The sequence below is a fragment of the Peromyscus maniculatus genome, chromosome 20, assembly GCF_049852395.1.
Source record: "Peromyscus maniculatus bairdii isolate BWxNUB_F1_BW_parent chromosome 20, HU_Pman_BW_mat_3.1, whole genome shotgun sequence".
Classification (NCBI taxonomy): Eukaryota; Metazoa; Chordata; class Mammalia; order Rodentia; family Cricetidae; genus Peromyscus; species Peromyscus maniculatus.
In genome coordinates this window covers 27,054,515-27,079,715 of record NC_134871.1, presented here as the reverse complement: position 1 = coordinate 27,079,715, position 25,201 = coordinate 27,054,515, and the positions used below count along the sequence as shown (strand labels likewise).

General features: G+C 39.4%; 1 protein-coding gene and 1 pseudogene across 5 annotated transcripts in view; both read left to right on the top strand.

The window, feature by feature from the left end:
• Window positions 1–25,201, top strand: part of Vps13b (vacuolar protein sorting 13 homolog B) — a 568,282-nt gene that overhangs the window by 358,287 nt on the left and 184,794 nt on the right. For all 5 annotated transcript variants that reach the window (XM_076555926.1, XM_042264499.2, XM_042264498.2 and 2 more), the window contains exons 34-35: window positions 441–1,128; window positions 20,370–20,507. In XM_076555926.1, coding sequence (XP_076412041.1) covers window positions 441–1,128; window positions 20,370–20,507 — 826 coding nt within the window. The remainder of the gene's footprint in view (window positions 1–440; window positions 1,129–20,369; window positions 20,508–25,201) is intronic.
• On the top strand, window positions 13,833–14,507 carry LOC102905150 (small ribosomal subunit protein uS4 pseudogene; annotated as a pseudogene).

Here is a 25,201-nt window from a genome sequence, read left to right as displayed (position 1 = left end):
CAGACATCTTGGCTGTTGGGAGACTGAGGACTGCTGCAAATTTCAGGCTGGCCTGTATGGTATAGTTCCAGGCTAGCCCAGGCCAAGGAGCAAGAGCCTTTTCCTAGAAGAAGAAGAAGAGGAAGAGGAAGAGGAAGAGGAAGAGGAAGAGGAAGAAAAAGAAGAAGAAGAAGAAGAAGAAGAAGAAGAAGAAGAAGAAGAAGAAGAAGAAGAAGAAGAAGAAGAAGAAGAAATAAAAAGGAAAGAAAGAAAGATTTCCCTTGGATTATGAAGTGATTTAGGGGTGGGGTGGACTTTCATGTGGTTTTTGTGGTTGTTATGGCTTTAAGTTGTACTAAATTCCTTTTAAGTTCCTTTAAACAGCATGTTTAAGTAACATTATTCATTTAGTGACACTTTATGTGTAACTACCTGACATACCTGCTTGTTTTTTCTTAAAGATCTGTAAACAAGAACAGAAGAAAATGGATACATTTGATGGAGGCGTAACTGAAACTTCTTCCCGATACAGTGGTGCTCAGGATAGTGGAATCGGCAGTGACAGTGTTCAAATCCGAATTGTACAAATAGAGCAGTACAGTGGTGCCAGTCAGCACCGAATTGCCCGCCCCTCACACCAGTCATCAATTGTGAAAAATCTCAATTTCATTCCCTTCGACATATTTATTACTGCAAGTAGGATCTCACTAATGACCTATTCCTCGGTGGCCTTACCCAAGTTCAAATCACCAGAACAGAAGGAAGATGGGAAAACAGGCAAGAATTCTTTAAACCTGCCGGAAGTTGATTCTGATACAGCTCAGCCTGACCAGACATGCATTTCCATGGTGACTGCTGAAGACCTCTTAAACAGGAGCAATTCTTTTTCTTCAGGGAGAAAAGTAAGGGTTCTCTCTCTTGAAAGCCTCCATGCGTCCACACGGTCATCTGCTAGACAAGCACTTGGCGGCACTGTTGTCCGGCAGCCTGGCCGAAGAGGGACCGGTGACTTCGAGCTCCATCCGTTTCTCTACTTAATTGTATCCCAGCCTTCCTTGCTTCTGAGTTGTCATCACAGGAAACAGAGAGTGGAAATATCCGTCTTTGATGCTATGCTTAAGGGGGCAGCCTCTGACTACAAATGTACAGGTAAGAGCTTGACATAAACTTGAGTGTAGCTACTTTATTTCCTGTTTCAAGATTGACCAAACAAAAACAGCTGACAGATCAGACATGTTTTCTCTTCTCTGCAGAATATGGTAAATACATGTCTGCAACTGAATTGAGTGTAAGAAAATGTTGGGAGAATGTAGCAACATTTAACATTAGTATTCTCATTGTGCCTCCGAATATTTCATCTTTTTCCTCAGTAAGCTTTTTCTTGGCTGCAGAGATACTTATAATATCTAGTGTTTGGGAATCATAGCTATTTTTACTGGTAACGGCCCTTAGGTAGGTGATCCAACTTAGTACAGATGTTTTTAAAAAAGAAGAATAAAGCCTTTCTTACAAACAGAGAGCATCTTATAGTATTTATAGTATTATAACCATATAGAACTTCTGAAACTCGTTGAGAATAGGAACGGGAGCTGTTCAGAGTTAAGATGTATGAACATTAAATAATAAGATCCAGTGAAAATGGAACCAGAGTGTGAGACACCCTGGAAATTTAGCAGCAAACACTGGAGAGTAGCTATGAATGTGATTCAAGACTTGAAGAGGAACCTAGCAAGCACATGGTAGTTTGGCATGTTGCTATCACACCAAATGGATAGAAGTCAGCAGTGAGACATTTGGAGAGCTGATCTGGTCTGAAACTCGGGTTGTTAATTCTTCTCATTAGAGAGAGCCATTGAATTAACTATTTTCTTGTTGATACAACAAATGCAACTTCAGGAAAGGAAAGGTTTTCTGACTCATGGTTTGAGGGGATACATACAGTCAGTCTGTCATGGCAACAACAGCATGGTAGCACAGGTATGAGATGGCACTCACATTGTGTTCACAAAGCACAGGAAATGGATACTGGTGTTCCATCTACTTTCTCCCTTCCTCCTCCTTATTTTTTTTCCCTTCTTATTTTTGAAATCCCACTCTGGTCCTTGGGGTGGTACCTCTCCTATTTAAGGTGGATCTTCCCTCCTCAGTTAAATCTCTGGAAAGTCCTCACAGTAACACCCAGAGGTGTGTCTCCCAGGTGACTCCAAATCCATTCCAGTTGATAAGGAAGAGTAAATATCACAACCATTTTACATAGCACATTACTGGAAAACAGGCAGCAAGGTGAAGACTCAGGCCAAGGGTGTGGAACCCAAGGCTCTTGCCAAAACTACTTCCTGGTCTCTCCTGTAATCCTCTGTAATATATCAAGCTGGCAGCTCATACTAGGCTTCTAAAGGCCAGCTGCTCACCTGTAAAGAACTGTTAATCCACTGGCAGTTTAAATCAGCCATGTTGAGTATTTATTTATACCATAGATACTGGGAAATGCTATCAAACAGCTCTACTATTGTGAGAACCATTTATTAACATTAACTGGCAACTACTGTCTTCCTTCTTCAAACATTCTCATCACTGAGAGCCTGTGATGTAATAGGTACTTCAAGGCACTAGAGATCTTGCAGGTGCTGTGTTAGCAGAACTTCTATTATTATCTGAGGATTTCTACCTACTTAACTGATGCCTCTTTATGGTTCGGCTTAGCATTGGTTGGAACTTGGCACAGATTAGAATAGTAAATCTTAATTCCCATCACCTTCTTAAAGTCACTTAGCTACAATTTCTTATGTAGGTAAGGGTCTTCAGTGGCTCTGCTAAGAGGTGATTGGGAAGAATGGTGGCGGGGAGGAGCTGATAGGAACATCTTTAGCCTCTTTCCAAACTTGCATTATAGATATTCCGAAATCACAGATCACTTTCTTTGCTTACTTCAAGCTCAACCTATTGGTATGCTGCGTGTGTGTGTGTGTGTGTGTGTGTGTGTGTGTGTGTGTGTGTACATGTGTACGTGTGTACATGTGTACATGTGTACACATATATGAGGCAAGCAAATAGTCCATAGTAATGAATGGGAACTGCCAATGATGGGTTTCACTTTTCCAAATATATAGAAGTAGGTTCAACTTAATCTATTTTATTAGTATACTTCTAAATAATATGTCTGTGTCTTTTTGTCTAAATTTGTATTCAACAAGGTCATAAAGAGCTCAAAGCAAATATACTCATTTGGATGATAATATCTTCTTAGAATAAAAGAATAAGGAAAGATTTAGGTATTTCTTTCATGAGTTGGGGATTGGTGTAGAACCCAATTACAGCAGATGAAGCTAAAGTAGAGTTACCTTCTGAAGAAAGTCGACTGAGGACTATTCTGTGGGTGCCTTCCTTGGGCATCTCCTTAGACCCTTACATAGAGCAATTCTTGATTATAACCAAGTATTACCAGTATAGTATGTACTTTACATGGTCATATTTCTTAAAAGTTAGTTTAGCGCTTTGAGGAGATGTGGTAGAAAACCAAAACTGTAAGTAGTTAAAATACAATGACTTAAAACAAACAAATAAATAAATAAACTGTAACTGTCACTGAGTACTCCACCAAGAATTGTCCTGCTTTAATTAATACTTAATAATTAATAATTAATTCTCTTATTTTACCCTAATAATAACTCTGTGAGTATGTCATGTTTCATATTACAGATGGAGAAGCTAAGAAATAAAGCTTAGAGAAGTAATTGCCCAAAGTCAGAGCTGTAATGGGAACAGCTACAACTGCAAACCCAAGATTAGTCACTTTTCTGCAGCTAGACTCTCTACCTCTAGGTGCCCTGAGGGGAGAGCTGTGAAGCCATTGTCTCCTTCAGACTTCCCTCTCTACACAGGTTGTACAAATGGTTCCCTCTCCAAGTTTTAACTAGTGATTTTGTCTATTAAATGTGTCCAATGATGTGACAATATAGCCTGTCTTCACAATGTGACAAACCTGACTTCACATTCTGGTGCTATTACGGGATATAGAATTATCTGATAGGGCAGTTGTGATGAAGAGAGATAATTTATGAATAATTCTAAGATACTAATGCTAATAATTCTTAGCATTAAGTCTAGTAAGTAGGAGTTCCTAATAAATGTTTATTATTCCTGCTTTCATCATTGTTATATGACAGAAAGATTACTAAGGTAGAAAACAGAAAATTGGACTTGTATTATCCACCCTGCCATTAGTTGGCAGCTCCCTTAGGCAGATACTTCACTTCCTTGTGTTTCTGTTACCTTATCTATGAAATAAGATGTCGACAAGGACAATTCATTCCAAGTCTACGACTTATTCTGTAATCTAGAATTCTTCTCCCCACCATTACTTTTTCAAACCGGTGATCTATAATTAATCCATACTGCTTTAGCTGAAAGCCAGAGATATTAGGTTAAAGTCTGGAGGCAAGCCTCATACCAGTTTGATACTGCTGTTGACTTTTGAAGATATAAATTTTCGCCTGGGCTACCAAGTGAGCTCCAGGAAAGGCGCAAAGCTACGCAGAGAAACCCTGTCTCGAAAAACCAAAAAAAAAAAAAAAAAAAAGATATAAATTTTCTTTGGTACACAAAAATGCACTGATTAGTTTTCTCAGGGTTTTAAATAATTTTTTATTAGATATTAATGAAATTGTCATTTAAAACTAGATGTTGGAAAGTTCTTTTCAATTGGTTGTCCACTTGGGTGAACTGATCAACTCCTGTTATCAATTTAGTCATCAAAACAGAATTTATGTGGTGCTTTCCCATGCCACTAAAAGAAACCTGTTCCATGTACCTTAGTCTGTGGCAGTCCACAGACAGTAATTTTATGCATAGAAAATATGCATGGCTACTCTGTTAAAGTCTATGGGGTGGAAGGGGGAAGAGTGAGGAGGAAGTAGCCAGCCCTGTCATTGAGTTCTAAAGTCAAAAGTCCTTATTGTCTGAGTTGAAAGAATAAAATGGATTATCAAAATGAAGCTAACCTTCCTAGAAAGTTTAAGAGGAAATTCAAAACCAGCAGAAGTTAAAAATCAAGGAAGAAACAGGTTGTGTCTTTCTACATTGTTCATATTTTGGGGACATTTAAATGAATATTTTATGAAAGTAACAGCCCGGCGATGGGGAATTTAGCATGTCTGTATGTACAGGTTGGTTTGGTCAACTTAATACAAAACTAAACATTTCTGGGAAGAGTGAACCTCGGCTGAGGAATTATTTCCACCAGACAGACTTCCGGGCATGTCTCTGGGGCATTTTCTTGTTTGCTAACTGATATAGGAGCCTGTCCCACTGAGGTGGTTCCTTCAGTGAGCAGGTAGGCCTTGGCTTTATAAGGAAGGTAGCTAAACGATCCTGTAAGTAGTGTTCTCTGTGGTCTCTGCTTCTCTTCCTGCCTTGGTTTCCCTCAATTATAGACAGTAACCTGTAACCCTTTCCTTCCCAAGTTGCTTTTGGCCATGGTGTTTATCACAGCAACAGAAAGCTAACTAGAGCAATATGCTTCTCAATGGCTTTATTAAATCAATGTTTTGAACATACCTGCAGTTCTTAAGGAGATATTGTTTGGGTTTGGAAGGTCATTTCTATATTTAGTTAGTTTTCAATAAAAAAAAATTTTATTATAAAAAAATTGACACCATGTTACTTGTAATTGTTTATTGATTTCCATGAAGGTCATAGCCATTACTGCATGTGCTCATGTATATCATATACATAATGTATATCTTTTATATGAGGATCCTGTGGAGCAAATGTAAATAATTTTTTTCACTCTTTTAAAGGGCCTGTTATGTTTAGAGGATAATATTTAAGAAAAGAAAAATAATTGTTTTATTTAAGAAAGTGTGATGTTTAGTTTTTTTGTCAACCTGACACAAGCTTGGATTTTCTGGGAAGAGGGAACCTCAATTGAGAAAATTCCTCCATCAGATTGACCTGTAGGCAAGTCTGTGGGATGTATTATTGATTATTGATTGATGTATGAAGGCTTAGCCCACCATGGTGCCAGCACTGAGCAGATGGTCTTCCTGGTATAAGAAAGCAATGCAGTAAACAGCACTCCCAACATGGTCTCTGCTTTTTCCTGCCCTTGAGTTCCTGTCCTGAGGTTCCTTCAGGACAGAATGGAAGCTAGAAGCTGAAATCAACTCTTTCCTTCTCAGGTGGCTTTGGGTCATGGTTGTTTATCAGAACAACAGAGAGGCAAACTGGTATAAAACAAAATTAGCATTGTCAAGGATTTTATTTAACTCATGATGTGACATCTAATTCATTTTATTCATTCATTTGTGTGACAAAAAGAGAAAATCCATGCCAGTGTCTTAGTCATCTTAGACAACAGTAGTCTAGAGTTCAAACTGTTATAGCATTAAGTGACAGTCCTTCACATCACTCCTTGTTGAAGCGTGGCTCTGAGTACTCTAGGGAGGTGGGGGTCTAATGTTAGCTTATGAAGGATTCATTCTGCTAACATATTAAGGGCATCCTAATGAAGACTTTGAATGCAAACACTAAAACTCTGTTTAACATTTTTAGAATGTGCTGTTATTTCTCAAAATAATTCTATTAAATTTATCAGTGTACTTTTTGAAACTATCCTTCTTCCTGTTTTTTTAGTCAGCTCCACTTAATGCTGTAGGACCTCTTACCCCTTTTTGTGTGCTTTCACTCTGTTCTCAGACCATCTTTAGGGCAGTCACTCATTCATTCATTTTGAACTCCTGCCATTTATGAAACAAATGCAGATGCTGGGAAACCTAGTTTCTGCCTTCAAGCATCTCACTTTAATAACTGTGCTGAGAATTCCTGATAAAGATTTAGGGAATGTAGGTCTTTGTGGAATGAGGTATGCTAGGACGCATTGAATGATGGACTTGTACTTCTCAAGAGACACTTCAGAAAGCTGCGTCAGACAGCCTGAACACAGAGGACTGCTCTTATTCTGTTAGTGGTAGATTCAGCTTTCATTCTGCCCTCCATGAGTTCTAATGAGAAGTCTGTGGTTATTGCAATCACAGTTTCTAAATCCATAATTAGTTGTTTTTCTGTAACTGTTCTCATGACCTTGTTTCTTCTCTATGCTAGTTATCATGTGTTTGAACTTGAATTGTTTTGAATTTATTCATTTTGAGGTTTGGTGAGCTTCTTGATTCCGTAAATTGGGTTTTTGGTTTGTTTCTATTAAATGTGAGGTCTTGGCGACAACATTTATTCAAATCTGTTTACACCACTCTGTCTGGCTTCTGGTGCTCAGGGTTACTTCTGGTTCTGTCCCACAGAGCTCTGCAGACTTTGTCATCCCACCTTGACCTGTATGATCATAGGGTTTTTATTAACTATTTCATTTTTGGTTTCCTTGTTGGAAACTTGTGTTATTTCTACCCATTTCAGGTATGTGTGCATTGGCCTTATGAAGTGTGAGTGTGATATTGACTTACAGTCTTAAATACCTTTGTTGCTGCCACCATAGCACAGACATCATCCTCTCCATGTGCTCACAAACGCACACATGCTCTCAGCACAAAGCCAAGAGAGGAAAGAGAAAGGATACAAAGTTCCTTTACCAGTTCCTGAAACCATAGGGACCTTAGTTCCCAGAGTGTCTATTGCTGTTTTCGTTGTCTGCTTCCCGTTGCTGTGCACACAGCTCAGGGCTCACTCTCAAATCAAAGTTATAAGAAGAGAGAACAAAAACAGACAAAACAAATGCAGAGACTCATTGCTGAATGAGTCATATCTGTAAGCTTGGCACCTCTTCCCAATTTGTGGTGTTCTTAACTTTTCAGAGTGTGTGCGTGTGTGTGTGAGTGTGTGTGTGTGTGTGTGTGTGTGTGTGAGTGTGTGTGTGTTTAAATTAGTAACAGGATATGAGTTAGGTGGAAATGAACTTATTCCATTATGGCTGGTACTAGAAATTTTGCAGTTTTAAAATAATAATTTCCAGTCCAGTAGCTAGGGCCTGGTGTTCTGAAAAATTTACTATGTGTTTTCCTGTAGAAGTCATATTTTACTGTCTAAATCTGTGAGCATGGGTCATTGGAGTAGATGGTAATGATAATTACTACTCCCAGGAAACTGTCTGTATTAACCCAAATTTTATCCGTGTCACCACTAAGCTAGCTCCTGCCCAGATGTGCAGAGGTAACAGTGATGTTCCTTTGGGGTTCCTTAGTGATTTGTTTTCATACACCATTCAGAAAAGGAAATGCTGTGAAATTGTCTTTGTTGTCAGTCCACAGGATATGTGAAATACATAATTGCACACACATATGTATATGTACTTTATATATTTATACATAATATATGATATGTTTATATATGTATTTCTGAGGCAGGGTCTGGGGATGGAGCCCAAGCTTGCCTGCAGCTTGCCCCTCCTGCCGCAACCTCTCAAGAGCTTAGAATCAGCTGTCGGCCACCATACCTGGCATACATTTCCTTCGTAGATGTATATATACATGAACTATAAATTCTGTAGATTATAACCAGAATATGTGGCAAGTAAAATCTACTACTCAACTACATCTAATTTATAAACTTAAAGTGAGATAAAAATTGTAACAGTTCTTATCTTAACCATATTATCTTATAAAGTGTAATTTCCAATCTGCATAACTTAGTGATCCCAAATTATACTAGTTATATCATTAAGTATATGCAATACTAAATTATTTCCTTATTCTAAAAACTGGAAGTTTATACTTAAAGACTAGCTTATCGGCTTGAGTTCATTTTTGACAGTTAATAATCAATTACAAATGATTTTCAATATAGTCCAGGTAAATCATACATCTGTAAGTCAACAGATTTTTAAATATTAAAGTATTATGTCAACAGCCCTTTCCATACTCTGCCCACCTGGAGCAACCTCTAGCAGAAATGAGCTCTCTGCCAATACCTTTATATGTAACAGCTGTAGTATTGGCAATTTTCATTTAAATAAAGATGTATGTAGTTGTTTTCAACATAATCATATTAGTTGTGTTTATAAATATTTTAATGGTATTTGTTTTGTTTAAGTAATGAAGTACAGGTTTTAAATGGCCTCCTAACTTGACAGTGTGGCCTAAGGCAGCTTCAGATGTCATTTTCCTGATTTGTTTGATGAGTTTGTGTTTTTTTAGTTTGTTTGTCTGCTTTTGAAGAAATGGCTGTGCCATCTGGTCATTTGTGGACAAGTTCAGCCATTCTAAGGGAATTAACCAACCCCATATTTCCTTAGTACAAAGTCAGTCCAGGATCTTACTTCTCAGGCCAAATGAAAACAATTCCTTTGCCCACTCAGAACTTCTATACTGATAATAACTTTTCAAATATCAGATAGATTAAAATAAAAGCAAATCATAACACACTTTGTTGGATGCTAACATCAAAGACACAGTGTATGTAACATTGGATATTTTTCTGTATTTTCAAATGCTGTAGATATGAGGTAAAGTCCACTAAAGAGTCAGACATTGAGTGGAACCCAATAAGAGTTCTAGATTTAGAGATTATCAGTATTGAGTTCTAACTTCAGCTCTGTGTTTTTAATAGCTCTGTATGGCTGTAAGCAAGTTAATCGTAATCTCTCTAAGCTTTAGTTTCACTATCTGTGACATGGGGAAGACACTGGTAGCAGCTTCTTGGGGCTGTCAGGAGGAACAGACAATGTATATTTGCTATTCTTAGTTCATTGTGTGGCAGAGTTTAATAAATGCTAATGTTATTGCGGTTGCTTTTATTATTCTGTGTTACCACCTTTAAGTCTATTTAAAATAGTGATTATAATAGGCTAAAAATAATTCCTCTGTCTCAGTATCATTAAAACTATTGTGCAACATGAAATGTCTCAGTTACATCAGTTGGCTGGATCGCCCTTTCAAACAGGACTGGAGAACGTGTGCCAAGGACATTTGAGTAAACCAGCAGTTGAAAATCATAAACTAGTTTCTTACACCTCATAAATCATATCTTGATTTCATTGAGTCATTATGGCTTTATGAAAAGGACTGAATTACATGTGTCTTTAGAATATAAGGTTGTTAATGTCCCTGGAAAAGCTTAGAATTAACCTGTGACTTTAATGTCATAAGGATCACAACTTGAACATTTATCTGAAAATTTAGCTTCTGGGAAGATTTCTTGCTGGTCTGTAACATGAAGTGAAACTAATTTACACACTTTGGCAAATAAGTAGATTGCTTAAATGCATCACTCAGGGAGGAAGGTAATGAGAAGTATGTGAGAAATGACCTAATCATTGTGGAGGATTAATAATATATGATGAAATACATTGGAAAGAAAATCACAAGACGTGACTTTTTATCTTAGTTCTGCTGCCCAGTTTCTTTCATGCAGCAACTAAATTTTTGATGATATAAATTCCTTTATAAAAGTGCTGCAGCAATATCTGCTCTGTATACTTCTGTGCATTTTAACGTTACTGAACTCTTTGCTTAGAAAACAGATGTTTACAGTTAGAATTAAGTTCATCTTCCTTGGACATATGACTACTTTTTATTAAATAGGAGAGCAAGTACCCGTGTTAAGTTGCACTAAATTTTAATCAAATGTTATCGTATAAAATATTTGAAACTCGTGCTATAATTTAACATGAAAACAACCAAATAGGGAAGATTTAGAATATCAAAGAAAGAGCAAAACAAAACAAAATACAAAGTCAAAAGAAATGCATTGAATTGTTATTGCACACGTTACCCTCTGGTTACCATCATGAAGTAGCAATACCAACTTCCGTCCAGCAAGGTGAGGAAGACTGATTTCTAAAAGTAAGAACCAAGGACACTTTAATCCATTCTTTCTCATTGCTGTAGGATACAGAACAGCAGAGCATGGCAAAAGAGCACTTACATATCTGTGCAGATGCCTGGGCAACAAAATGAGCTGCCGCTCACCTGGAATCCAGTACAGTTCAGAATTGGACTCCTCGTCATTTTCTGTCCAGCACTGAATTATTAGAACATATTCTTTACCTAGGTTCCTTCACAATTTAATTTTCAGGTACTATAGGACCTCATAGACTACATTTGATTCTGTGGCTTTTTAACAAAGAAAGGCTAGCTATTTAAACTATAAATCATAAAACAAATACAGAAAAGCTTTTTGTTTTCCTTTTCCACATCCAGTGGTCAGATGCCTGGCCTTTCATTACAGGGACCTGCACTCCATGCATTGTGCATGGGAAAGCCAGATGCAGCTGTGGCCTCACCCTGCTCTCTCTCCCATGGTATTCACCATCTTCAGTTTCTCACACACACTGATCCAGTGTGTAGGCCATCCACAATGCTTCCCAGTAAATTATCGACAAGCTCTGTCATCAATAAAGATTCCTTTTTTATGATTTTGTTTTATGTGTATTGGGTGTTTTGCCTTCATGTATGTGTATGTGCCACATGCATGTCTGGTGCTCATGGTGACTAGAAAAGGGCACCAGATTTTTCTGGAACTGGAGTTACAGACAGTTATGAGGCACCATATGGATGATGGAAACCACCCAGCTTCCCTGAACAGCAAGTGTTTGTACCTACTGAGCAATCTCTTCTCTCTCTCTCACACACACACACACACACACACACACACACACACACACACACACACACACATACACACACACACACACACTTTACAAAAAAAAAATAGAACAGAAATGCTTTGGCAATTACAGTCCTGTGTCTGAATCTCATCACATGGCATTAGCTGATATTGTAACCACCTTCTTCAACTACCCATTATGTATTTCCTCTATCCTCAACAAGTGCTTCAACTTGGAGAGACTAACCATAACCTCATTCCTGAAGTGTCTGAACCCTTTGTCATCCTGCCTGTATTAGGTTATTGCAGTTTCTCATTGACCTTAATGACAAAACTTAATAATACCAAGAGATACCCCAAAGGATCTCCTACATTCATAATCTTTGGTGACTCTGTTGAGAAGAAGCAGTCCAGTTTACCTCTAGTGATCTGAATCATCCACTACTCTGAACACTATAACTCTCTCTTACTCTGTTGACTCAAGGACATCAGTAGCCCAAAGTGGCTGTGGTCTAACCTACCAGTTCTATGGAATGTGTGTAGTGGTCCTCTTATAGAAGCTCATCCCCCTCGTCTGTAGGCCAGTGGAGCAGAAGGTCATGAGAGCATGAACCAGTTTTTTTCTAGTGGGTCAGTAGAGTTGATGGGGAGTGATTTCTACCCATTGATTCCTGGACCAGTGAGTCCTGGCTGTAGGAAAAGTATTATCATACATTAGATACTGGTTTAAATCATATGCTGACTTTTGAAGAACTCTGAATGAGCCCTACAGGCTTTGGACATCTAATTTGGCATGATAACTGTGTTTTTAAAAGGCCATTCCACCATTCTATTAAGGCAGCTGCTTTGGGATGATGGGGAAATGTTAAGATGAATTGATTCCATGGGCATGGGCCCAGTGTCACACGTCTCTTTCTTGTGAAGTTAGTTCCTTGGTCAGAAACAATGCTGCATAAAATATGAGATGTTGAATAAGGCATCCTATAAGTCCAAGTATGGTGGTTTTGGCAGAAGTATTAGATTCAGTAAAAAGCAAATCAATAACCATAAAATATCTGTCCTAGTAAGGACAGGACACTGCCCTTCCCATGATGGAAGTAGTCCAATGAAATTAACATGTCACTAGGTTTCTGGCTGGTTGCTCTGGGAAATGATACCATCCCAGGGATCTAGTGTTGATCTCTGCTGTTGGAAGATTTCCTATTCATTAGAAGCCATAATCAGTTCATGTTGTTGAGTTCAAGTGTAACTCCTGTTTCAGCCTCTGTGGCCATTTTGTTCATGAGCCCCTGTGCAATGATGGAAATGGCCAGCAAAAGGGGGTGATTATCCACGGAACGGATTATCTTATTTACTTGATTATTGAACTTCTCCCCCGCTGAAGTCACCTTTTGATGAGTGTTTAGATGGATGCAAGTATCTTCACATCCTTTGTCCACATGGATTGATCTGTCTACCTATCTCTTCTTCAGATGCCTTTCTCACCAGTTTTCCAGTCTTCGACCACTGAGCAAAAACATTACCTCTACCCCATAAATCACTATATAAACATATATCTGGCCATTTTTCCTTCCAAGAAAAATGTATGATCACGCGCACTGAAATTCTATCCATTGTGAAGAGTTCTATCCCAGAAAGAGAATGTAGTCCTTTAGATTGTCCACTTCTGGGTGATACCTAAAGAGTGTGCAGAACCATCTGTAAACCATGCCCTAGCCTTCTCTTTCTCAGTCAACCAGTCATAGAATAAATACCATGAAACCATAGGTGCATATTTGGATGCAAAAAGCATTGGAACCGGAGTAGGAACCATTGGCATTTGGACAGCCACTTCAAGTAACTTGCTTGTACCATTAACACGTTTGGGCTATATTGCTTATGAACTATGATGGGTTGCTATTTTGCATGCCCAACTTAATGGATTGGTATGTCAGTAGAGGTGATACTGAGTGATACTGTTTCCATTTACCAGCTTAGGGAACATAGAGGGGCCTCAGCTTAAAAACAAACAGGGAAATATAGTTACAATGAGGTATAGCAAAACCCCAATAATCAATCATCCTTTAAATTTTACTAGACTTTTTCATGAGCAGAAATTTACAAGAGCTTTCCATCACAGGGAAATTTAATACCCTGACGGTATATCATATCTGAGTTAGCACTCATATCCACAGTAGACCAGGGTCTTGTGATTAATATTGTCACCTTGACAGGACCTAGAATCACCTGCAAAACAAACCTCCAGGCATGATTGTGAAATCTTAACAAGATAGGCTAATTGAGAGCATGCCCATCAGGGAATTTCTACGTTAGATTAATTAAGATGGGAAGTGATTCCCTAGCTATGGACAGTACCATCCCATGAACTGGGGGCCTATGCCAAATAAGAATTAGAAAGTGAGGTCACAGGCGTGAGTTCGTAGGTGCGGCGGGCCTAGAGAATCTAACATGCCGGTTGCCAGAAGTTGGGTTTGTCGCAAAACCTATGTGACCCCACGGAGACCCTTCGAGAAATCGCGTCTTGACCAGGAACTGAAGCTGATCGGAGAGTATGGACTCCGGAACAAACGTGAGGTCTGGAGGGTCAAATTTACCCTAGCTAAGATCCAGGCCCTGGAGCTGCTGACACTGGACAAAAAGGACCCACGGCGTCTTTTTGAAGGCAATGCTCTGCTGAGGCGACTGTTCGAACTGGGGTGCTAGATGAGGGCAAGATGAAGCTGGATTACATCCTGGGCCTGAAGATTGAGGATTTCTTGGAGAGGTGGCTACAGACTCAGGTCTTTAAGCTGGGTCTGGCTAAATCTATTCACCATGCCCGTGTGCTCATCTGCCAGCGTCGTATCAGGGTCCGCAAGCAGGTGGTGAACATTCCATCCTTTATTGTCCATCTGGACTCCCAGAAGCACATTGATTTCTCCAAGAAGGGCCAGGGTGGTGGTGGTGCTGGAGCTGGTGATGATGAAGAAGAGGATTAAGTTAATGCCTCCCTAGACTGGAGGATTGTCTAGTTTTCCGGTTGACTAATAAAGCAGAATTAACACTTGGGAAAACAAAAAAAAAGAATTAGAAAGTGAGCTGAGCACCAGTAGCATTGGTCTCTCTCTGCTTCAGGACCAGCTGCTGCCTCAAGCTTCTGCCACCAGGATTGGTTTACCTTGATGTGTTGTACTCTGGGACTAGGAGCCAAAATGAACCCTTTCTGAGTTGCTTTTCTTGGGGTATTCTGTCACAGCAAGGAGGAAAATTACTGATACAGGTATCACAGAAATTGTACCAGTGTAATCAAAACATTTTTGTGGCTCTGGTTACTTGTATCTATCACAACAAAACATGTTGCCTGGAACTGCCAGAGAAAATCACTACTGGACTAATCTCTCTTTCTGGCATTACTTGACCAGTTCCCTCCGGAGCGCCGGTGCGGCTGGTGAAAGCAACATTAAGATACAAGGGTGAGGATGAGGACAGAGTTATACTGTAAGAGATAGTAACTTTTAAGTAAATAGATTTCTATGTGCTTGGCTTTTTAAAATTCAAAATTCATTACTCATAAAATGTACTGGGGGCTGGGAGAGATGGCTGATCTATTAAAAGTGCTTGCTGCTCTTTTAGAACCAGGGTTCTGTTTCTAGCGCCCATGTCAGGCAGCTGTGACTGCAGCTTCGTGGGGTCCAGTGCCGCCTTGCCTCCACCAGCACGCACACACACATGAATGAATGATTGAATAAACGAATGAATGGAAGGATGCGCTTTTGTCTCTATGGTGGGAACAAATGAATGTAAGTATTATGTTTTTGTCTCTGTGGTGGGAATAAGCATTTAGAAGAACCTACTGGACAGTACCTGGGCCTCATCATCTGGTCACTGCCATGTCACTCTCAAAGAAGGAAACAACACTGAGATCTACGGCAAAAGGAAATATGTTTCCCTTTAGTACCTAAATAAAAATTCAGCTTTTTTATAACAGAAACACACGTTCATCCTCTGGTAGAAAAAAGAATAATTAATAAAGCTTTTTAAATGGTATTATTTCACTGTTTATGTGAGCTTGACAAACATTTTGTGGTAAATAGGAAATTTCAAAGAACTTTTGGAGATTTATCTCTGCACCTATTTTGAATTGTCTGTTCCGAATTATGTTGTATTTTGTACAATCCAAATGATACACTTACTGTGACTATCTGTTAGGAAGTAAAAATAACAGCAGCACTTTCCAAGGTGACTGTCCCAGGTTTAGTGGAAGCGTTCCCAAGCAGCTAAATGAAATGGCTGTGTCTCCAGAGTAGAACATAGCCATTGTCTATCAGCAGATATGCCTCCATGATCAACCTTCTGAAAGCCATGGTTTTGACTATCCTGGGATTAGCTTTTGTAATCACTTCCGTAGACACTGAAAGGAGGCTTTCTGGATTGGTCTCTTTGGGTACTTTAGTGTGATAGATTATTTTCTTTTGCAAGTCTTCCTAAAAGAAAGGATTACAACCTTGTTGCTAACTCTCTGACCTGACTTTCTCACCTTGAATAAAATGTATGGCTATGAGCAGTTCATCACTTTTTCCATTCCATTTCCCACCCCTGGTTTCTCATTTAAGAAAAACAACAACAACAACAAAAAACAAACAAACAAAAAACCTTGCCCTAGTTTCTTAGGCTTAGAAACAAGAAATTAACTGCACTCATCCACACCGGCAGTTTATCTTTGAGAGCTTCCAGTACTTAATAAATAAGTGCTTACTACATATGAAAAGCCTAGAGGAGCATCCAATAGGAAACAGCTGTCGCCGTCTGTCACTTCATGTATACAATCTTTACAAGCTCCTTTAATCTCAGTTTATCTGGTGCTTTCTCAGGTATAGGGCCTGGAAGAATATATAGTGCACATCCAATTGTCTGGTCCTGATGATGATACCTAGGAGAAATTAAATTGAAGATAGCACTCAGGAGGTCCAGACATTGTCTTTTTCATTGTGTGGTCATTAGAGCATGCAGCGGTGTTGGAAGTGAGACAATCCACGAGCATTCTCACACACCTTTACCACCACTGCTTCAGCAGCCGCCAGGACTGCCTATCAGTAGAGTAAACTAGAAATTGACGTACAAGTCCTGTTTTTGCATTCAGTAACCATCAGCTCTGAGCTCACATATTTTGGATGTTTCTAAGTTCAATTAGTCTGTCAACCTTTTAAATCTGTATACACTTTTTCAACCCAGTTATCCAAATACTTTGTCAAAAAGAAGCCCTCCAAGTGCTGGTTTCCTTGGCTAGATTTCTTAGATGTCTATAGTTGCTTTAATTCCTAGTTCTGGCTCTGCTTTGATTCTTCCCAGTTGGTTTACTGTCTCCCCTGACTAGTCAGAGCTCTGTAATTGGCCCAGAACTTATTTCTTGCCAGAGCTCAAGGTGGCCAGACCCTCCAACTTCTGTCCTATGAGGCACCTGCACAAAACCTTACCAACCTGGAAAACACTCAGACGCATTTTCAGAATTAGCTTTCCATTCCCATTCCTATTACCTTCTTAAATTCTTTAGTAAAGAGTCCTATTTTATCCTCCATCCTGAATAACTTACAGTTCCATATATCAGCATGTGCTTAAGCTTGTCTCAAGAATGGTGTTCTAGCCGGGTGGTGGTGGCGCACACCTTTAATCCCAGCACTCGGGAGGCAGAGGCAGGCGGATCTCTGCGAGTTCAAGGCCAGCCTGGGCTACAGAGTGAGTTCCAGGAAAGGCGCGAAGCTACACAGAGAAACCCTGTTTTGAAAAAATCAAAAAAAAAAAAAAAAGAGTGGTGTTCTAGTACTTAAAAAAAAAAAATGGCCGGGTGTTGTGGTGTCCACCTTTAATCCTAGCAGTCAGGAGGCGAACAGGTGTGGATCAGATCAGTCTACATAGTTCTTGGACAATCCAAGCTATGACCATGTCTCAAAAATGAATGAATAAATAAATATATATTTGTGTGTGGAAGGGGGATCATATTTGTATTTACTAACTCCATTTCCGCTGTGTCTGTTTTATTAACTGAACAGTGTGTTGAGGTCTTCTATGGTAGTGTGGCCTGAGTCTCGTCAGGGCGTCGCAGTCCAGGCAGTGTTCCCAGTGCTGTCACGATTACTGTTCTCTTCTGTAGGTGGAGATTTTTTCCCTGAATTTTGATTGGTTCAAATTATTCTGAAGTCAACTTCTTTGAACATTAATCTCTGTGTTTTTAAGTGTTTCTGTGAAACTGGAGATGTTTGCAGATGTCATTTCTGATTCCAAGGGCATGGATATTTAGAATTTTAATGAAAAGTTATCTGGTCTCTGTCCTGTCTGTGCAAGAACCCTGCATGTTCAGTCATGTCTACCACATGTAGGAGTAACCATTTCCTCTCCACCACCCACACTTAACATAATGATCTTTTATCTATTCCAATTAATGAAAATTTGATTCTTCATTTTAACTTGTATATCCCTGGTGAACAGTAAAGGTGAGTAGATTTTCATGTTTATCTTATGTACTCTCCTGAAGAATTAAATAGTGAAAATTTAAGAAGAAAAGCAAAACATGTTTCCCCAAATGCTAGGAATAGATTCATAATTACCTAAAAATAAGTTTTTGAAAGTATATCTTTTTTCCCTACATCTGTTAAATGATGTCTGCATGCACAGAACATTAGAATGCAGTTGAAAGACATCTAGCATACTAAGAGCAATCAGTTCCTACAAGTCAGTAGGAAAAGGAACCCTGTAGGAAAATGGGAAATAGATGTTCAGTAAGTGTGAATGTATGTGCATGTATCTATTCAGGGGGACTAATTTCTAAAGTTAGTTTGCTATCTCCAATTATTACACATACAAAAACCTCCAGAAGGGCCTCCAGTATAAGAGGACAGTTGATGTCCCCTCCCAAACCAACGAAATAAGTGTTGCTGATTGTCTTAGTGTTGGTCCAGCATGTTCTGTGAAGATTTCTATTTAATGATGCTGAGATCTGACACCCATTAATGTTTCTATACCATTATCAATGGTTCTGTTCAGTGGTACCCATACTGTCTGCTTACTTTCCAGACACTTTTTTTTCATGATTTCTTAGTCAGTGTCAGTCTTTATATTCTCTAGTGTGGGTTGTGATTGATGTGTATCAGTTAATGTAGTTACAGTCCCACAGCCTGCTCAGAATCCTTACCTCTAGAAAGTATAGAAAGTGGTCTATAGTTTCTAGATGCCATAAGTACAATAAATTTCCAGCTTCCTGCAAATTGTACTTCCTGCGAGTTGTTTGAGTCTTCCTTGCCAGTGTTCTATACGTCATGTTAGTGTTTCTGCACTAATTTAGTGGATTTCTATTGATTGTCATTACATTTAATCTGTTAGATCATCATATTTACTGCTTGATTATTTCCTCTTCCAAGTGAAAAATGTCTCCTTATGTAGATCTATCAGGAAGTATTTACTTGATGGAATCACTTTTGATGATGTATAGATAGCTGACACCTTGAGAAGAGACACTCAGATGCTGATAGGTTACACAGCTCTTGCACACTGAGTTGAGTCAACTCGAGTTGAGTTGAGTCCAGTAACAAGAAGTTACCATGCTTTCCCCAGACATGACTGTTGTATTTGAAAGAGAGAATAGTGTATTGTTCCTGTGTAATGGGACTACTCTTCCTATTTCCCCTGCTTTAAATTTAACAGCTGTAAAAGGGAAGCATGCACTAGCTTATTGTTTGATCTTTACCACACACATTGGACGTCACAATCAATCGCTTTCAGGATTTTCTTTGAAATAACATACAGGTTCATATGTACCAGTTTTCATAAGGATCACATGATAAGGTCAAGAAACACAAATTCCAAGGCAGAATTTATATGCCCGGTTCACATATGACAGTAATACTATATAACCATATGTTGAATATAGTATACTATATGTAAATGCTATTCTTGAAAGCAAGCCAATCAATAAAGCCTAAAATAAATAATGCTTTAATAACACATTTCAGATAGGCTGAAAATGGGATAGATGGGTTCTATGGCAAGAACATCTCTATAAAAATGGCGTTCAAAGGACATTGAAACACAGAATAAAGCAGTAGTGAAACTGAAGGAAAACTGGATATTGAAAAGACTTTTTAAAGCCTATTATATTATATGCCAACATACAACAGTCATTATTTAAAGAGCTATCTAAATAAAAAACTATACATTTCCAAGTCTTTAAAAGCAAGTTCTTTGGCATTACCAGTATCCAAAATATATTCCTAAAGGATATATAATGCTAAACAGAAAAAATTGAAATACATCATATAAAATGGAAAATGTCGAAATAGAGTCTAAAGTTGTAGTCATAATTAGAACTAGTAAAAGGCTGACCAAACTTTCTCATCATGGGAAAGTGGGTTTGGGAAGGCTACCGACAGCAACCTCCAAAGCTCAGCCATAAAGAGTGGTTTTGCTGTCAGGAAACTCTGGAACAGATCAAACCCTGAGTAGTTCAACCCACGGCATCTGGTGAACGTGTATGAGCCTCATGTGTACGCTGACCAGCGTGTGTGTGTGTGAAGTGGGAGCCAGTCCTCAGCGTGCAGTCTTTACCTTCACACAGACACTGGGACTGAAGATTGGAAATTAGTTTGGTCTAGTTCTGCTGTTACCATCCTCCCTTGTATACTTAGTTTATCTGTTTTAGACATACATCATATATTTATATGCACACACCATATGTATGCAAATAAAGGAAATATGGACGTTTACATAAAATGGTTTAACCATACTTTGATCTTATTTGTCCACCCAAATTCATGCACCAAACTGAGATGTTTGTCGTTTGATCAGTGTGTTTCCCTTCAATTTTGTCCTAGATCATGGGAAGACCCTGCCGGAAGCCCTTGACTATAACACTGTGTGGCTGCAGACGGTTCCTGGAGAAACAGACAGCAAAAGTGGGATTCCACCTTCCCTTGTTACACTACAAATTAAAGACTTCCTTAATGGACCAGGTATGGAAGTCATAATGAAGCATACTTTATCTCTTGTGTGAAGATAGACAATTGCCCTCGGGTCTGTCAGTGGACAGTGAATAGCTAGCTTGTCTTCCAGAAGTATGCTCTCTTTAGGCTGCCCATCCTAAAGTTCCCAAAGCAAACGTGAATTTGAGTAGCACCTTCGTCCTTACTGGCAGGAGGTTCCCACCCATCAATCATAGTTGCCTGGAAGCTGAAACCTTGTATTTTATTGCTGCTTTTTTTTCTTAATCATGTGCTTCTAAAGGAATTGATAAAATTTTCTGTTCCTCAGTTTTCTTACTACATATGAAGGAAATAGTATGTATGATGGATGAGTTTCGTGATTCCATATATTATAAGGGAGCATGCATAGACGAGCATACTTATTTCAAATGCATAAAGAAGGGTTTTGAGAGGCAGTAAGTATTTGGTTTTAGATAGATAGCTTAATATCAAGTCTTCACATAGGTCTGAAGAGCCAAGGGGCAGTTACTGCTCTTCTCCTAGTCTATGAATAAGGAGACTAAGACTGAACGAACATGAAGAACACTGGCTGATATCACAGGGATAGATGAGCTGTTCAAACAGTAGGTTTCTGTGACTCTGAAGAGTTGATCCTTGTGTGGACAATGCTGATTAGCATGGCTAGGTCGGAGTTTCCTTCTCTATCTCCTCTTCATCTCCCCCTCCTGTTTTTACCTCCTTGATGTGATCGTCACTGTTTGCTTACTAGAACTGACTGTATTTAGTTTTGTGTTTGTTATACTTAAAGGACTTCTGAATGTATTAGTACTCAAATTAATATTGGTTTCTTCATAAGAAATTTAAAACAGGGACATTCGACTGTCTCAGAATCTCCAGTAACAACTAAAAGGTAGGAGTTTTGAGGAGAGATACTATCCCTGTGTGGACCATGCTGAATGTGTATGCTGTGGCCTGTCAGTCATTTCCGTATAATGGTAGGTAGATAAGAAGACCAGTCCTGTCTAGCAGTGGTGGCGCATGCCTTTAATCTCAGCACTTAGGAGGCAGAGACAAGTGAATCTCTGAGTTCGAGGCAGCCTGGTCTAAAAATGGAGTTCCAGGATAGCCAAGGCTAACAGAGAAAACCTATCTTAAAAGGAAAAAAAAAAAAAAGCCAGTCCTGATGTCTGGACTGAGTAGACCTGGAACTGCCTGGGCTGATCTTCACTGCTCTGGTTCTGCAGCATATGTCTCTAGGGCTAGTGTGAAGAACTGGTTCTAGCCAGGTGGTGGTGGTGCACACCTTTAACCCCAGCATTTAGGGAGGCAGAGCCAGGTGGGTCTCTGAGTTCGAGGCCAGCCTGGTGTACAGAACAAGATCCAGAACAGGCACTAAAACTACACAGAGAAACTCTGTCTCGAAAAAAACAAAACAAAACAAAAAAAAAAAAAAAAAGGAAAGAAAGAACAGGTTCTATTCATAGCAAATATACACATGTGATCTTAGGGAATGGGATAGCAGATGGACTGGAAGAGTGTGGATCCCACTTCCTAGTGCATAAGAAATATTGGATATAATCAATTGTAGGGGAAAAGTAACAATTTATATCCCACTAATGAGAAAGAAAAGAACACTGCCATTGACCTGTGGTGCATGCGTCCCTCACTCCATCTCCCATTGACCTGTGGTGCATGCGTCCCTCACTCCATCTCCCATTGACCTGTGGTGCATGCGTCCCTCACTCCATCTCCCATTGACCTGTGGTACATGCGTCCCTCACTCCATCTGCCATTGACCTGTGGTGCATGCGTCCCTCACTCCATCTCCCATTGACCTGTGGTACATGCGTCCCTCACTCCATCTGCCATTGACCTGTGGTGCATGCATCCCTCACTCCATCTCCCATTGACCTGTGGTGCATGTGTCCCTCACTCCATCTGCCGTTGACATGTGGTGCATGCGTCCCTCACTCCATCTCCCATTGACCTGTGGTGCATGCATCCCTCACTCCATCTGCCATTGACCTGTGGTGCATGTATCCCTCATTCCATCAGCCGTTGACGTGTGGTGCATGCATCCCTCATTCCATCTCCTATTGACGTGTGGTGCATGCATCCCTCATTCCATCTCCCATTCACCTGTGGTGTATGCATCCCTCACTCTATCTCCCATTGACCTGTGGTGCATGCATCCCTCACTCCATCTGCCATTGACCTGTGGTGCATACGTCCCTCACTCCATCAGTTGCAGGGTATCCCGGTCACAGGGCTGTTCCTCTGTAACACTGGATATGGTAGAACAGAGTGGAACATGCAGTCAGCTGCTGGAGGAGAAAACAGGAATTTGGAGTTACTTGTTACTTTTCATTTAGGCTCAGTTTTGTTTGTTTGTTTATTTGTTTGTTTGTTGGCAATGGAACGAGTCTTTCTCTGTCTCACCAGCCAGCTCCCAAGTCATGACACGGAAACTTACTATTAATTATGAAAGCTCGGCCTTAGCTTAGGTTTGTCCCACTAGCTCCTGTAACTTAAATTAACCCATATTTTTATTAATCTACCACATGGCATTACCTCCCTTTCATCTTTCACCTCCTGTTTCCTCTCTGTATCTCCTGGCATCTGCCATGCACCTAGATTCTCCTTCTCTTCCTTTCTCTCCTGGGCAATCCTGCCTATCCCTCCTCTTATCTATTGGCTGTTCTGCTTTTTATTACACCAATCACAGCAAATACATCTTCACACAGTGTACAAATGTCCCACAACGAGGCAGTCTTTCAGTTTGGCTAGGAGTTATCTTACAGTTCAGATTATTGATTTGTTTGTTAGAAGGGTGGGATCTTTAAGTCAGTGATAAATTGAGCACCTTATTTGCAAGACAACCAGATACATTTATTTGAAGAGAAATGCCAGTGTATGAGTGAATAGTTACGTGTTGATAATTCTGGCATTTAATATGACAACATAGTAAAACATAAGCATAGCAAATGGTTTTAAAGCATTTATACTTATGTTTTTCTTAAGGTACTTTCAAAATTTGGAAATAGATATATATCGTTTCTGATTTCATAGTTAAAAAAATTAGCAAAAATGTATTTGGAAATTCAAACTTTTAAGATATTTAATTAATGTAATTATTCTCTAACTGTATTTCTTAAGTTTGAATTTGTGCCTGATGCATCTCTACAAACAGTGTTTTAGTAGATGTTGCTGAAGTCTGTTTCTACTGCACTCCAGATGAAATGAGTGCTTCTGGTCTAGACATTGTACCATTTGTAGCAAAGTGGTTTCACCAGACAACATGCAGGAGTTGGTTTTGATCTTAGTGATGGAACTCAAGTTGTCAAGTTTGGTAGTAAGTGTCTTTGCTATGGCCCGGGAACTTTTATATGCCTGATTAAAATTCCTTTTAGACTCGTGTGTAAGCACACATTATTTCCCTTCATAAGTGATAGTTTTCCAAAGGCACCAATCACAGTTGAGCCAAGCTAGACATTTGTGGTAGAGGAGAGAGTGGTATGGAGGAAGAGGAGCAGGGGTTAGAATGCTTATTTTATTATGAAAACATTGAGCGTTGTTTAACTTCTTCTAGCCCTAAACACTTTTATCAAAAAATACATTCATTTATTTGTTTATGTTGTGTTAAGGGAATATTAGTTGGAATAGTATGTCAGCTCTGTGATATGCCTTCTAAAACACTAGCCTAACAACTGAGACAAATCTTTTTTACAGTAAACAATGGCAGTTCCAGCACCTTGTAGGTAGTAATCCACAGAACTATTCCATTTCTCTTACTGTTTTGCCATGTTGTTCCATTATATTTAAGACTTCACAAATGCTGTAGCAAAAGTAGGATTAATTAAAAGGGAAGCACAGGGCATGTTAAAAGTCTTTTAACATATAAAGAATATATTGTGTTGTTCATATTAGCAACTCAAAAAAATTCCTGGGGTTTCCGTTTGTTTTTATTTTGTGTTACTGTTGTTAGGTAGTAGACCTGTAAGAGGACTGTTCCTTGTGCTAGGACTGGTAACACCTGCCGATCAGATTGTCCTCCACCGCCATTGCTCTGCTTTGAAAGGAACAGTACAGATAACACCAAGTATAGCCAATGACACTTCTGATCTTATTGGCAGGATCGGTGTTAGCATTAAAATCGTTTAGCAATTAGTTTTTAAAATCTGTGTGCACATCATTCATTACCAAAGAATGTCTTCCTGTTACATCTCTAAACCATGTATTTTTATTTCCTTTTTGCTTGTTCTCTAGGTTGGGTTACAGTAACAATAAAAACTGGGATCATGAAATGTAGAGGGAAACTGTAAGTGCCTTCAAGTTCCCACAAAGGATATGAACGTAGTTGCTCTCGGATTTAGCCTTTCAGATCCATTTCTAGGCTCAGTTTCTCTCAACAAGGTAGCACAAATGCATTTAAGTTGCTAAAAATGACCCTGAGTTGTTGAGGTGTGTGTGTGTGTGTGTGTGTGTGTGTGTTCTTTACATAGTACCTTGGACAGCTGACATATATAACCCCCACATCACAAGCTCCTCTAAAGCCCTCCAAGCTTCACCTCCTTCCTCAGAGGCAAACAGTGCCCATTAGTGAGGTCAGTGGCTTGGAGAAACCCACAAAGCAGCAGCTACCACAAACCCTGGAACGGTATTTCCAGCAGGTGAGAGATTAGTTGGAACAAATTGGAACCACTGCAGTTCAGCGATCCTGGTTT